Source organism: Cynocephalus volans, chromosome 2 (genome assembly GCF_027409185.1).
Source record: "Cynocephalus volans isolate mCynVol1 chromosome 2, mCynVol1.pri, whole genome shotgun sequence".
Lineage (NCBI taxonomy): Eukaryota > Metazoa > Chordata > Mammalia > Dermoptera > Cynocephalidae > Cynocephalus > Cynocephalus volans.
In genome coordinates, this window is record NC_084461.1 from 185,587,835 (window position 1) to 185,603,811 (window position 15,977).

A 15,977-nucleotide genomic window follows, 5' to 3' on the forward strand; every position below is an offset into this window, starting at 1 on the left:
TCCCCACCCCACCCCCAACCCCAGAATGGCAGCTCCATGAGGGCAGGATTTTTATCTGTTTTATTCATCAGTGTATTCTGAATGTTCTCCACACTATCTGGCTCCAAGGTGCTCAAAGAAAGGCGCTTTCTTTATTGAAAGAATGAACTGTAGTACTTTATATTGCCCTACAGAGGGAAGAAATAACCCTCCTTTATATCCCCAAATTCACAGAACAATGTATGAAAATATTTGCCTTAAGAGTGCTAGGAGAACTTTTAATCCTTTTATGTAGTCTTCCATGTTATATTGGAATACCCTCATTCTTGTTCTTGGTACAGAAGCTTTTTTTTTTTTTAGGATAAATAAGCTTTTCAGTTTGTATGTGGATCTTTAAACTTTATTTTTAAATGGGGATTTTATAACCTGAGCAACCATTTTTACTTTGGAAGAGAGCTTTTCGAAGTAGAAAACCATTGTAAGATTTACCAGCTCATCACTAATTTCTTTAACTTCTCCAATACATTTGTGCAAATTACAAAGTTTAAATTATGGCTTTTTTTTTTGTAAACAGTTTTCTGGTGACCATGGAGCCTGCATTTTGATTTTTCTCAGCCAGAAAAGCTTTTCTGAAAGAGCTAGTATGTGTAAAATATTAGGAATTTTGGCATGATTTTATACATTTCTTGGGCATCTTTAAAATCTTCATAAAGTTTTTATACTTAGTGGTCTCCTTAAAAGCAGGAATTCCTGTGTATTTGAAAATTTTTAAAGCCTTTTGACATCGAAGTTTTCTAGAAATTTACTACCTCTTATAGATCAAAGTACTCCTGTGGAAACTGTACACCTGAGTCAACTTCACTATGTCCACTAATTTCTCTAGAAATATGCAGCTTTTATAACTGTAATGCTGGAGTCCCTACTTAGGGTTCCAGAATTCTCTTGCACTCACCCTCTCTATTTCTCAGTTCACTTTAGAGTTTGTACAGGAAAAACAAAGTCTCATACTATCAAAAAGTGGGAAGAAAATGATTACATTCTTAAGCAATTTGGAGTTTATGTGCAACCCAAATAATGCAAGGAAATGCCTGTGTTCTGATCCACATACTAGTAAAGGTAAAGCAGTGCCTTTCTGCACACCTGCCTCACCAAGAGTTTAAGGTTCAGCAAAGAAACTCATCCAAATAGGCATTCCAGTGGTCCTTCACCTGACGGTTGCCTTTCCCTCCAGCGTCAGGAGCTCTCTGTTATGGGAAGGAAGCCACACATGGTCAGGGCTTGTCTCTCCCAAGAGCTCCATGCCCCACAGTTTACGAGCAGTCCAGGAAACCCAGGGAGAGCAGAATAAACCTCAAGTCAAAAGGGAAAATAAGGCCCACCTCAGATTTGATTGACTCCAACCCAGGGTTTCTCCACCACAGCACCATTTACATTTGGGGCCAGATAATTCTTTGTTGTAGGGGCTGTCCTGTGCATTACAGGCTGCCTAACAGCATTCCTGACCTCTACCCCCTGGATGCCAGTAGCACCACCTCCCAGTTCTGACAACCCAAAATGTCTCCAGACATTGCCATTGTGCCCCTGGGGGCACAGCCCACCCCATGAGAAGCATTGCTCTAAGTCAAACAGAGTTCATCACTGGGATGGCATTCCGTATGTTCTTCCTTTAATTCTGACTGCTTCCTGTCATCTCAAATTAGAAAATTTACATGCTAACTCCATCTATTCTTTGGGTCAAAAAACACAACTTATGTCTTGCATCAGCCACAAAACAATGACTGTGTAGAGTTTCAGGGGGGGCGGGAAGAAAAAAAAAGCTTATGTAGATGGTGTTCTAAGCAGATTAGAGTCAGCTTGCAAAAGCAAGACAGTTCCCCACCATTTACTCTAAATCATGGCACCAGTTGTTGGTTTAAACAGGCAAAGACTCAAGCTACATTTGAATAAAGAATTTGTCAGCATCTACATTTGTTTCAATATTCTGTATGAACAGAGAAATCCCAAGCCCCTCCAGAAAACCTTAAAAATTTCTGTTACCTTTAAAAAAGAGATGTCACATTAAATTGTATTATTAAGACAATAAATTATCAAGTAAGGCAACCAATTAACAAAACAAACTTTTAGAAGTTAAAGTTACATTTTAAAGGATTCAACAACAATCTCTAAAGCTCGGGTATCTTAAAATACTTGTTTGGTAATAGAACAGAATTGTACATTTTTACACACATTTCCACACAGAAAATAGAGTAAACTTGTAGTTTTTTTTAACAGAACTAGCTTCTTAACCCAGAATAGTGTCTGCTTTTCTTCAACTGAAGGAGAGAAGAAACATTTTCTCTTAATTCTGAGATTTTTTTTTTTTTTTTTTACAAGCAGCATTCTCAAGAATAAGCGCTGGAATTCGGTTAGCACCGAGCAAAACAGAGCACATCTGAGAAGCTTACAACTTAGATTATGGGGAAATAAAAGGTGAGAAGAGAACTTTTAACAGATGGGATATGGGGCGAACAATGTTCTGTCTCTTCAGGATAAGCACTTTTAAATTTAAGTGGGTTACAACAATTTATCTTCATTTAGGGACAACAGTATAGTATATAAAGAAAATGGGCTTTGGGGTCAGACTTTGAGATGAATCCCACTCCTGCCACTTACCATCTGTAACTTTAAGGAAGTCATTTAAGCCCTCTAAGCTTGCTTGCTAATGTGTAGAAAATAAGGATAATAGCATCTACTCCTTAGAGTGTTTGTTAGGTACCTAGCACCCTGGCATGTAAGCACTCAGCAAAAGGTGATTCCGTGTTTCTGCTTTTTCCCAAGAGCTAGAGGATCTGTCGCCACTGCACTTCCCTTCCGCTTCATCCTGCTTCATCCCTGTCAGACTCAATCCCCTTAAGCAGGAATTTTGCCTGTATTGTGTAGAAACTCATCTTTTCCCTATCTCTTTTCTTTTTCTATCTCTTCCATCTAGACTTTTCTGAGCAACTTTCAATATACAACTTAAATCTGACACTAGCTTTTCCATCTAACCTTATTTTCCACAACTCCCCAGAATATTCTTTCCATGTCAGATAGTTTAACGGTCTCACTTTTACTTCTAAAACTTCATTCATGTTTATCACACCAGAAATACTTCCTCCTATCCAAAACATAACCATCCTTTAAAAGGCTCAGCTTAGTCCAGCCTCTTCAGAATAAAACTTTTGTCACTCCAGTCTTTATCCACTTAACATTCATCAGGTACCTCCATGTGCCTGGTAACATATAAGGTACCAGGAATGCTACAATAATTGGGACCTGGCCTCTGTCTTCCAGGGATTTACAAAGCCTGGTACAGGAGGCAGGCAGGTAAATAAGAGAGAGCTGCAGGTGCTGTGATGGGGGTACCTTCATGGATTACCTTCCCCTGGCTCTTGTACTTGGTATATACCTCATGAGAATTTAATTATCCTTTGTTTTCTTTGTACTTCAGTGGGTGGTCTCATATCCCCAAATAAGTTGTAAGCATAGAACTGAGTACACAGTGTACACTTTAGAAATATACAGTGGCATGATCTTTAACCTCTAGGCACATATGTAAAAAGAGTATTGATTGCCCAGCCTATTGGAACAGGCCTTGTCAACTTCAAAAGATAATTTTTTTTTTTAAAGTGATTATGATGCTAAGCTCCTGGCAATCACCATAACTTCTTGGTAATTAGAATTGTTCCCAGGATTTGGAATTCATGAAACAGTGCATTTTTTAATTGGGCAATTCTAAAATGAAAATAAAGAATTGTCCTTTGAATTGAATAAAGTTAGCTTTATGGAAAACCCACTGCATTGTCCTCGTTCACATTTCATCACAGACCAGTAAAAGCATCATCAAAGCTCAGCATGAACATTTCCTGGATGTCTGAGCTTCTTACCATCACTGAGTTCATAAAGCATGAGCTGAGTTAGTTTACATGTGACACAGCCACATCTCCAGTTTGATGCTCTGCCACAATGTCAGCACTAACAATTTACCCAGTTGGCTCATAACAGAAATAATTTTCCCGGGTGTCTGTAGCTGCATCAAGTAAGATACTATATGTCACAAACTTTACAGAAGGTCCTGAACAAGCCCACGCTTTTGTTCCCATAGAAGGGAAACTTTAACTTTTAGATGGCTTGATAATTTTTTAGTCTTTTTATTTGAGAGCTTTCCCACTAACCCCAGTTCCCCAAAGGCATGCATATCTACCTTATCCTCATGCCAGTCAGAGAAATATTTCCAAGCCCTCCCACACTCACCAGTATAAAATATACTACCTAATTCGGGGTGGGGGTGGTGTCAGCCCAGAGACTGAGTGAGATCACTGCTCATTTTCAACTATAAAGAACCCTTTTTTAAAGGGCCAGCTCAGGTTACTAGAGGCATTCATTCTAGGTGCTGGGGATATAGAAGGGAACAAGACAGAAAAGCCCTTGTTCTCGTGGAGTTTACATGCTAATGAGGTAAGAAAGATAAATAAATTACCTGATTTTAGATAGTGATAAAAGCTATGAAGATAGGAAATGGCATAGCACTTCAAAAGGTTCATGGAACGATTCACATTATCTTTCAATTCCATTTTTCCACGAATTTTTTGAAGTACCCTAGTATTATGGTAATGGCATTTAGAATACAATTGTTAAATGATTCCTGCAGCGCAAAGAGAACAGGCCACAGAATTGTTAATGGCGTCTCTGAGAGCAAATGAAACCCATTTAGATGACTGTCCATTTTGGAGTAATAATAGAGGCAAACACATAGTTCTAGGCATGGTGCTAAATGCTTTAGATCTGTGCTGCCCAATATGGTAGACACTAGCCACATGGGGCTATTTAAACTTTAGTTAATTCAAATAAAATAAATCAAGTGAAAAATTCAGTTCAGACACACGAGCCACATTTCAAGTGCTCCGTAGCTACATGTGGCTTGTGGCTACTTTATTGGACAGTAGAGAATAGAATGTTTCCATCATCACAGAAAGTTCTATTGGACAGCACCTCTTTAGATAAATTTCACTTAATCTTCACAACACCCTAATGAGGTAGGTACTATTTTCCCGTTTTGCAGAAAATGAAAGTGAGGCACTGGAGATTATACAAAACCTGCCCAAAGTGGCATAGTTAATGAGTGGCAGAGCTAGGATTCAAGCCATGGCAGACTGGATCCAGAGCCTGGGGGTTAATCCCTACCCTGGAATGTTGCAATAGCTCATAGATAAGTACAGCTCATCTATACAATCCACTTTTAACTGGACTGCAACCAATGCAGGACATTACCTCTTAGTAAAATCTTGTTATTGAACTGTTTAAGATTCAGCTAAAAGAAATTCTGAGCAAAGGATCAAATCTTTTCTGACTAAAAATGTAAGCCTGTGTTAGCACAATTTCTCCCTCACTTGAAAAGGGAAGAGGGAACTACAAAGTGCCTGGAAAACACCTAATTGATGTAACCTCAATAAGGCAAATTAAGTTCTCTAAGTCTCAGTTTCCCCAACAAAGTTGGGAAAATAAAAGCTATCTCATTGAGCTGTTGTGAGGATTTAGTGAGAGAGATACGGAAAGCACTCAGCACAGTGCCTAGCACACGGTACACTCAAGGCAAGTAGCAACTACTGTCATTGGTAGCAGCAGCACTTGGACAGAACATTCCAGAACAAGCAGGAAACAACCAGAATTATTTATGTGGGGAAGCAGCTCATCCTTATCTCCCAGAGCTGTCATGAGAACTGGATTCCAAACACCACAGGTTTGGAATTGGAGAACCCTTTAGGAAGGCCCAAGGCAGAAAACGTGCCAGGCTTTGGAAATATTTTCATCTAGCTCATGCACTTTGTGTTTGTGAATTTAGGCAAGTGTCTCTACTCCTCTGAGCCTCAGTTCTTTTAGAAATGGGTATAATTAGGGGGCCGGCCCGTGGCTCACTCGGGAGAGTGCGGTGCTGATAAACCAAGGCCACGGGTTCGGATCCCATATAGGGATGGCCGGTTCGCTCACTGGCTGAGCATGGTGCTGACAACACCAAGTCAAAGGGTTAAGATCCCCTTACCAGTCATCTTTAAAAAAAAAAAAAAAAGGCACATGGACACTTGGTAAATAATAGCCATAATTACTATTTTTATTAATGATTTTGAGCTTTTCATGATTAAAAAAATGCCTTTGAGTATTTTTCCATCCTAGGTATCTTAGACCCAGAGGCTGTGTTGGGACGGAATTGATTCTTATTCAACACAATTGCTGTTAGCACACTTTAAAGTGCAGTGATCACACCCTTGAAAAAAAGCATCATGGAGCATGTATACAGCACCTGCTTCACTCTCCCCACAACCAGTGAGAAAAGTGGCTATCACATCTGACCTAAGGTGACCATCCTACCCATTCTGCAAACTAAGAGGAAAAACAAATTCCCCAGGCTCTTGACTGATCAATAGGCTTAACCAGAATTGGATCAACCAGAAGAAGCTGAAACATACAACCTAAGAATTTTGAATTTCAAATGAACTATCTGGGCACTTTAAGCCAAAATTTCTAAATTCCAAAAATGTGGACACATGGGGTGCTTGTTAGTAAAAATATCTAAATAAAAGTGAGCCCTGAAAGAGTGTGTCACAACCAAGGCTAATTAATCCCATTGTGGGAACATGATGTCAAAATATAAGAGGAAAAGAAAACAAAGGCAGTTGCACAAACGGAAAAAGTGACAAAAGTGCGGTGAGAAACAGTGCCTTTAACAAGGTGACAGTAAGAGTAAGAAGAAGGTACTGGGCTGCGTTCCATTCTTTGAAAAATCCGAACAAGTATAAGATGTAGGTATTGTTTACTTTCCCCAGTATCTCCCACTCTCCTCCCGCAGTTGATACATAATCTATGAAATAAAGTTGTCCTGCCTCTTATTTTACTATCTTTATCTGTTTTCATTTACTTCTACCGGGTTAATGTACTAATGGCTCATTTGTCTAAGATGATCCAAGTTGTGGTTGCAAAGACAAGCCCTAAAACAAATACACAGCACCTATTTACCTTCTGTTGTTCTCACACTTATCAACTGCATCAGATCTTAGCATAGCTTGTACATTTTAAATGACAGACCTTATTAATAGGTAGATGTTTTGTGGGGAGTTTTTCTTCTCCCCTAGAAATTAGTGCATGATTTACTCAAGAACTAGAATGTATAATTCTGGGAGTTCTCTTGTTCCCTGACATAACAAAGATTGATTGTGAATAGAAAGAACTTTATAGGAGTCGGTCTGAAATGTCATCAGTAAATGTGCTTCATTTATTCTACACATCACAGGAAGCTTACAGGAAGGAAACTTTTAAAGAACTGAATAATCCATGTTGGGACTGTCAGATCACTAGATGGTCAAACAGCTTTAAGTGGACATGCTGAAGCCATCAAAAAAAAGTTCTAGGAAATGAAGATCTAGGGAAATGGTAAATGCCTTCTTAAAACGATAAGTTTATCTTCTTTTAAAAATACTGGCACTTAGTCAAGCTATGTTATTCCAAATAAATAAATGTCCAATGAAACAAAATGTTTATTAGTGATCACCAGAAGTTACATAATTACTAAAATTAAATGCGTGGCCATGGTAACTTTACTCACTGAATTGACTCTTGTTGGACTATTTTAATAATTTCAAAGATCTGCAAATATCATCCCTGTTTAAACTCTTCTGAAGTAATTAGTGTGTGCCCATTTTGTAGATGGGCAAGTCAGAGGAGTTCACTTGCTTTTGTTTGGTTGCATAGTTAAATTCTAATGTTGTCAATGATGACATGGCTGGGACCAGGCAGAGCTCTTTCTGCTACAGCACAAGGATAAAGTCTATTTATTAATGACAGTCATCTTCTCAGATGCCCAGTTTAGCTACAGATGTTCTATTACAGCTAATGAAACGATTGACTTTTAACTTTTTGTAAGTAATAAAGGAAAAGTATGACTAAAGTGTATAGAGCTTCAGTTATGAGTACCTTTCTTTCCTTGAAACCTAAGCTATAATTAGGCAGGCCCATAAAACAGATAAAAGAAGCCCTGTCAGTTAAATCAGCTGAAATGGGTCATCTGCTTGACAAACCATACAGAGAAATTTTTAAAGCAAGTGAACAAGTCTTCTCAACCTAGGGATTACAATTTAGATTGTGATCATCAAGCACTAAGATTTAAGAAATATTTCCTATTTCATTAGTATGAAAAGACAGTTTGGCATTTGGGTCACTATATCTTTTATCAACCAGTAAACAAAAGCTACTGTAATCACAATTAGATATGGAAATGGAAACACAAATTAGATAAGAGCTGCCTATTTTCCCTTCCATTAAAGGAAAATATCACTAGGTAAAACTATTTGTATAGTAAGTTATGAGCTTTATATGTCCGTAAATTGTTGGCTCAAGATCCTTTGGTAAATGACAATCTTGTTAGAGGTTCACAAAGGATGTTTCTGTTGTAAATGTTTCCAGCCCTAGCTTATGAAACAGGTCTATTTGGGTGATTCCCAGAGGGCAGCCCCACCTGTGGCCTCCGGCCCTACAGCCACTGCTCTCTGAGACTTTCTCTTTGAAGTGGAAAGTGTCCAGTGTCCAGGCCTGGACAGCAACCCCTCCTGCTTCTGAGGTCAGGCGATGGGGTGCTGGTGCTCCTGCCTCCTGGGGTGGGTGCCGGCATCCTGGCTGTGAATGGCCCAATTTTGCATGAAGCCCAGGGTACTCCCAGAAGGTACCACATGATACAACCTAAAATACAGACTTACTTTCTTCATGAGATATGTTTACACAGGGGCCAGGCCTTATCAGTGTACAGACACTTGACATGGTTTTTAAATAGAAGCCAAATAGAAATTCTAGAAGTATGAGATAATCAGAGTGCAGAGAAGCCCGGTTAATAAATCCATCATGAAGGCCTCCAGTGACTGCAGACTTCCCAGATGAGCTACATATCGTCTTTCCATGTCTAATCGCCAGTCTCTCTAATCACATCTAATACAACTTTAATGTTAGGCTGCACATTCTTTCAGGAGGAAATGGCTGTCAGTGTCTAAAGAGTTGTTGATGGGCCTTGTATTTTATGATAGATAATGTCAGAGAATTATAGGAATGTGTAATGAATGGGGGGTACCCAAGTGCTCATCCTTGTCATTTTCTGCATATCTTGGGGACATTGAATTGTTGCTTTTGTAAAAGTTGCCCTCCCTTTAAATCTTCTTGGTGCTGATAAACTAATCATAATTCTAGCAATCCAAGATTATCTTGGAACAATATTATTGAGATATACAATACCACTTTGTTAGTGGATAGTGATTATCTTTTTAAAAAGAAATCACTTTATAATTTTTTTCTGACTATGAAGTAATATATGTTCATCATTAAAGAAGCTTTAGGTAGTACCAAAGTAGAACTTTTTATTTTTTTATTTTAATTTTATTTTTTGTCTTTTTGTGACCAGTAAGGGGATCGCAACCCTTGGTGTGGTGTCACCCACACCGCGCTCAGCCAGTGAGCGCACCGGCCATTCCTATATAGGATCCGAACCCACGGCCGGAGCGCCGCTGCGCTCCCAAGCGCTGCACTCTCCTGAGTGCGCCACGTGGCCGGCCCCAAAGTAGAACTTTTAAGAAGTAAAAATTACCCATCTAGAAATAAATGCTTTTAACACTTTGGTGTACATCCTTCTAGATTTTTTCTCTAGTTATATATTCAAAAATATGATGATATACACATAACCTTTTTCTTTTCTTTTCTTTTCTTTTTTTTTTTTTTTGGTTAATGGCTGGTATGGGGCATATAGCTTTTAACATACTCTTTTTTTTTTTTTAACTTAACCTATCATAGGCATACTTTCTTGTCAATAAATATAGATGTACCTTTTTTTTAATCATTGCATAGTTTAGATGTGCCATGCTAACAACCTCTTATTGACAGATATTCAGATTACTTTGTGTGGTGTTGATCTTATAAAAAAACAAGACTTTTGTTTGTTTGTTTCTACTGGAGTTTTCCTCTTTTAAGTTTTGCAGAGATATCTATTAAGAAAAGATGTCTGCTACCTAGCCAGAGAATAGGGGACCCCACAAAACATCTCTATCCAGCATCTGGATGAGTCCAAATTTAGTTCGGTTACCACCTTATCACAACAAGCCAGACATACTGCTAAACGTTTGATCTGAAAGGTTCATTTTATCTTCCCAGTCACTGTAGCATGTCGGCACTATGATTATTCCTCATGTTGCAGAAGAGAAAGGTGAGGGCTTAGAGAGTGGCAGCTTGAACTTGGCCAAGTCAGGACTGGAACCCAAGATGACTCCTATACTAAGCTCTTAACCATACCTGTTTTTATTAGGTTTTTTAAAAATTCTTTAAGAATTCTCAATAAACAAGATTTTGTGTCTCTTTAAAAAGCAATTGCACCTTTTTCTTTCGATGTTTTTTGCCTCTACTTTGTAATGGTGTTAACTCTTTTTACTCAAAATATTTCCGGAGTCATTGCTGAATGCTTCCCGTTCCTTGAAATGACACTCTTTTTCTTGCTGCCCTAACTTTTGGGGATTTTCAAATCACTTACTAGTTGAATTTCTTATATACATGTACAAGTAGGAGTAATAGGATCCCATAACTTAAATCAGTTCATTTATCCAGGTTATTGTCAATTCAGAATAACTCATTTTCAGAGATGGTAAGGTTCTTTTCTCTAAAGCAGGTATTTGGATTGAGAGTTGATGGCCTAATTAGACTTGGACCTTTTTTTAGCCTCTTATAGCATACTATAGATTGTTTTGGAGGAGGAAGTAGGTTTTACTGTCCCTTAGGGCCCCTTGCTTTGCCTGACTCTTTATTCACTTCCCTAAGTGGCTCTTCTCCAGTGAAAAAGGAGGGTAGAGGCCACCAGAAAATGCTTCTATTTGCTTTTATGTTTCCCTCTTTGGAAGTAACTGGAATTTCTTTACTAGCTCATTTCCGTACTTAGATGATGTTCAGGAAATACTCTAGTAGGACGAAGTAAACAAGTTGGAGGCATATTTATAGCACTATTAACCAATACGTATATAAAAATTATATAGCTAACATTTATTGAGAACTTACTATATACCAGCCACCATACCTGATTGATTGCATTTAGCACTTAAAGCAACCCTATGAGTTAGATAGCATGATGATTTAGGTGACAAGATAGGGTTCAGATTTAACCCCAAACACATTTTAACACCTCAAGAGTTTGTCCACTCTGTTCTCTTTTATTCTATTTTGTTAAGTAAATCTTTGGGCCTCAATTTCTTAATCTCAAAACAAAGGCGTTGCTATATAGCTGATTTTGAAGGTGTCCTCTCCCTTCCATGTTTTCTGAGTCCATGAATCTACTTACAAAACCACCCCCTGCTAGGAATCATTTATCCTCCTTTTACATTTAATCACTGCAGTTGCTGCCTTTGTTACTGGCTAACCTTCATTTTCTTGATGGCAGTGCTTAAGCTATAGGACACCAGCCCAGTACAGAAAGTTCCCATGAAAAGCCCCCAGAGGTCCTCGTGCAAACGCTGAGATGCTGCGGTCTGTTAAGGGCCAGGCAGCGTCCACTGGGTCAGGGCCTTTCAGAAAGCACACAGAGAGGGCGGTGGAGCTCTAGTTGTTCCAATCGTTCATGGTAGGAGAGAAGCAAATGTGAATGGGTTATAACTTATTCATGACTAGAATCTAAAATAGCTTGTTATAACTAATTCACAGCTACCACCTGAGTACTAGTGTGCTATTTTTTCAGATTCTAAAATTATTACCCTATTTTCACAGGCTTTGTGTTCAGCTAAAAGATAAGTCTGCTTTTGATTGCCCAGGAACAAAGAAATTTCCCATTTTTTAGATGATGAGACCCGTTCCTACCAAAGATCTTCCATTTTTTTTTTTACTCTAAGAAATGTAGTTCAGGGGTATTTTAAAATATTGCTTCTGGCATGTCAAGAAATTATGAGATGAGGTCATGTTCAAATCAATGCTGCAGCAGTGCTTTTTGATTAATGCAATGTAATTCTGATTTAGATCTCTACTCAGTACCATTATGAAGCAGTATAAAATTACCTGAAGCATGTACGTAATGCATGAGTTCAGACGTGCAGGAAAATGGAAGTTAATTAGGCAAGGGGGCGAGAGGTGGTTTGCCAAGAGCATTCCAGAGAGAGAACAAGGCATGCAAAGGCCCTGTGTTGGGAGGGGTGTTGCAGATGCCAAGGACAAGAGGACACCAGTGTTGATGAGCACAGAGCCCAAAGGGGACCCAGTGGGACAAAGCTAGGGAGGGGCAGGCTGACCTGGGTCTCTGGGGATGTAGGGCTTGGTCCCAAGAGCATCAGAGAGATGTGACTTGATCAGTTGTGCTCACCAATAAAAATGCGTGCAAGATCAGTGTTTGCCAATAAGAAAGAGGCTAAAGAAAAAGGTGTATTTCGAAAAGAGGAAAAGATGAGTCTGCTTTGGTTCCTTCCCAAGGTAACAACAGAGCTGTTTCTGGCAGCTGCTGGCGGAGCTGAGTGCTGCTTTCTGCCCAGGAACAGCCTTCCTGCTGCCTCAGCCCCCATAGGGCTTCTGTCAGCCTGGCCCTGGAGAACAAGAGGGCGAATGCCATATCAGATGGTCAGCAATGCCCTTCGGTTGTATGACTTTTCTACCTTGGAGTGTAGATAGCTGATGAGGCCGTCACATGTGAGCAGTGGTTTTCCAAGGCCGGCACACTGCCTAGCCTCGCACGCTGCCGGAGCTAAGAGCCTACGGGATGGACTGTGTTTATTTTTCCTCTGCAGTTTCAAAGCTTTAGAGACTGACATTTACAACTTGGAAAGCATCTGAATTTCCAAATGAAATTAATTCTACGCCTGCCCTCAAGATTCTCACCCACAGAACCTGAGTGCTGGAAGAAGCTGCAAGGCTCAGGTGCATCTCGGTTTGTTTCCTCTTTCAGTGGGACAGTTTTCTCCTTTTCCTCAGGGTATTGTGAGAGCAAATGACATAAGTGACAGGAAAACACTCTGTGCCCATGCAAGTAGAGATGATCCATAAATAGAATTATTATGTCATCGTTTACACATTAATGCCCTGGAAGAAAGGAAAGAACATCACTTTTGAGTTAGGATGGTAATTAGACTCGAGCTATTGACAGGCCACTTGTCCTCATGCTACTAGAGAGTTTTCAGGGAGGTCAGGGTCCTCAGTCTCTCTCAGACCCTTCATTAGAGCACATTATCCTAAGAAATGACGGCAGTATTTCTTCCCGCTCTGGGAAGCTGTCTCGGCCAGGTCTTCAGAGCCTATCCTTATAGAATTTTGAATGAAAAGCCTTTTTTGAGTGTTAGTTTTCTGGACATGTAGTAAATTAACAGAAGTTTAATACCTAGTGAATTTACCACAGGAAAAAATGTATATGTGACTAAACCTTCAAGTCATGATCAAGGTCACCTATTCAGCAGGTCTTTCACCTTCGGGGTACCCATTCCCATTGCTTCTGCTGGAGGCCTTTGGGAAGAACAACTGGCAGAGCTGTGCATATTCCCCAGTATGAGGCTGGTCCTCTGGCTGCCACTGTGGCTGGGCCCTGGAAATGACAGTCACTTGGAATCCCATTATCTGCAGCTGAAAGCAGAGTCTCCAAGGAGAGAGGGGGACCAGTGTCCAAGCTGTGCTGCCCTTGGTTTTGCGAATAACTGTAAAATTGCCGATGGCTCCCAGCAACGCTTAGAAACAAAATTGGATTGCCCCAAGACAAAAGACTGCAGTACAAAGAGCCCATAATTTGTAGTATCTGCCCTTTTGACCCAGAAAGTGCAGTGTTTTGTAAGCCATGCTCTGTGAGTGTTGCCCTCCATTACCGGTTGACACACAGCTGGGCCGGTGAATGCCTCCCTCAGCAGGATGTGTCATTCATCCATGGTGGACGCTGCTGCATCTCCACCTTTGTCCATCACGCTGGTCCTTGAGGGGCCCGTCATGAATCCTCTTTCATGTTCTGACTCCTAAAGTGTCTTATGTGCTGAGTTAAGCCTTGGGACCAACTCCATGTCTTCCTCTGAATTACCTGCACAACCAGAGGCTTCCACAGCTTCAATCATGCCCAAGCACTGAAGGATTAAATCGTTATAGGGATTACATGTCATCAGTAGCTAAGGAAGAAAGTTGAAAACATCACCATCTTTTAAGCTGCAGCAACCTTTGCCCTCAGAAAGTCAGTGATACTATTATTCTTTGGAGCTGCTGAGAAAATAATTTAGCAATTTGGATACCATTTGGAGATGCGATCTGTTTCCTTGGCCCCAAGTAGACCTGTCTCATTCAGGTATATTCTAACAAACTGCAGAAAACTGTAGAATGCCCTGCACAGATGGTGTCTCCTTGTTAGAACCCTTTAAGTTGGTGTGGAGTGTGGCAGGAGGGGAGGCCAACAGTCAGTGGAGCATCACAGGCTGACAATCCTTGTCCTCCAACTGTGAGCACTGCAAACGGTGCCTTCAGAGCTCACTCACCAGTGTCCCACACATATAATCAGACACTCCCAGTTCACCTGTGTTTCTCCTCATGAAGACTATCTGCCCAGAATAATGGGAAGCTTCAAAGAGCCATTTTTATTATTGTAGTTACTACAGGAATTAATGAAACAGAGTTGTTGGAATTCACAGAGGCAGTTAGAATGGTGAATGCCTATTTCAATTGTATCTAAGTTTATTACAAATAGAATGTAATACCATGCTATGATTGGGATGGGGTGTCTGCTGAGGTTAGATTTTCACTCCCCTCCCTGCCCCCTATGGTAGATATAAAAACAAATTTTTATCTCCATGTACAGGCACACCTTATTTTGTACTGTCAGGACTGGATGAAATTATTTTGAAATTTTAGGATATTTTAGTATATCACATTTTCTTTGAGCAAGCCATGCCTGTACATTGAGCATCTAGGTAGGAGGCCCATCGACACAAGGCTGTTTGGCCATCAAGGCCTAGCACTCCCCTGGCACTACAGCTGTACTTGACAGACTGGCACCAGGGACCCATTGGTTTAGCAAGTGCTTGCTGTGGGCCTCTGCATGCCAGGCACAGTACCAGGGCTCAGGATACAGTGATGAACGAGCTTGTAGTCTGTATGAGAAGGCGGGGACCAGACTCACGCTTACAGACCATCACAAGGACAGTTAGCTAAAATTGTAGATGGGGTCATGAAGTGCCTGGTGCCATAGGAGTGCATAACCCCGTCTGGTCTGGGGGCCAGGGCTTCTGGGAGGAAGTGAACTTATGCTGAGACCTAAGGGATAAATAAATGGCAGTTCCCAGGAAAGGTGGGCAGAAGAGAGGGCCCAAGAAGAATGTACTGGGCAGAGGAGAAGCCATGAGAGGGCACCACGATGGGAAGAGCATGGCCCAGTGGAGACCTGATAGAAAGCTGGCACTGCTGGGAGCACTGGGGCAGGAAAAGGGCCATGGAGGGCGGCAGGACCTGTCCCAGGGATGGGCCAGCAACTCGATTCTCAGAGCAGTAGGAACTGTCAAAGTTTTTTAAGCAGTCTTGTATTTTTTTTAAAAAACTACCCTGGCTGCTATGTGGAGAATGGAATTGAGAAGGCAAAAGAAGACAGAAGGAGGTTTATTTGCAGTGATTGAGGTGAGGCTGACGATGGCTCAGGCAGTGGAGATGTGGGAAAGTGAACAGATTTGAGAACTAGTCTTGAAGTAAGATGAGCAAGATACAGCAATAGGCTGGACACCAGTGACAGGTGATGCTGAGTCAAGAGTGACTCCCGGGGACTGAGGCTCTAGGTCTCGGTCAGTTCTTCTGTCATTCTAGACCTACTCAGTTCTGGGTCAAATTTAAATTGTTCATTCTTTTCAATGGCAAGCCCTAAAATATGGGCTCTGCTTCTTCCACTAGCGAGCAGAATCTTGGATTTGAGTCTGTCATTTTTAAAGTCACGGCGAGGCATCTCATGAAGAGTTCCCACTTCCAAACCAAAGTTCAGATCA

At 40.6% G+C, this 15,977-nt stretch overlaps 1 protein-coding gene across 10 annotated transcripts in view; it reads left to right on the top strand.

Annotated features, from left to right (window-relative positions):
* The window catches only part of CCDC92 (coiled-coil domain containing 92), a 32,095-nt gene that overhangs the window by 7,562 nt on the left and 8,556 nt on the right, over positions 1-15,977 (top strand). For 5 of the 10 annotated variants that reach the window (XM_063085799.1, XM_063085797.1, XM_063085795.1 and 2 more), the window contains 2 exons: positions 2,356-2,448; positions 12,774-12,903. The exons of 2 other annotated variants lie outside the window; for them this stretch is intronic. In XM_063085799.1, coding sequence (XP_062941869.1) covers positions 12,828-12,903 — 76 coding nt within the window. In that variant the 5' untranslated portion in view covers positions 2,356-2,448; positions 12,774-12,827. Of the gene's footprint in view, positions 1-2,352; positions 2,449-12,773; positions 12,904-15,977 lie in introns of all 10 variants that reach the window. 3 more of the 10 variants (XM_063085798.1, XM_063085803.1, XM_063085800.1) reach the window with 3 other exon arrangements.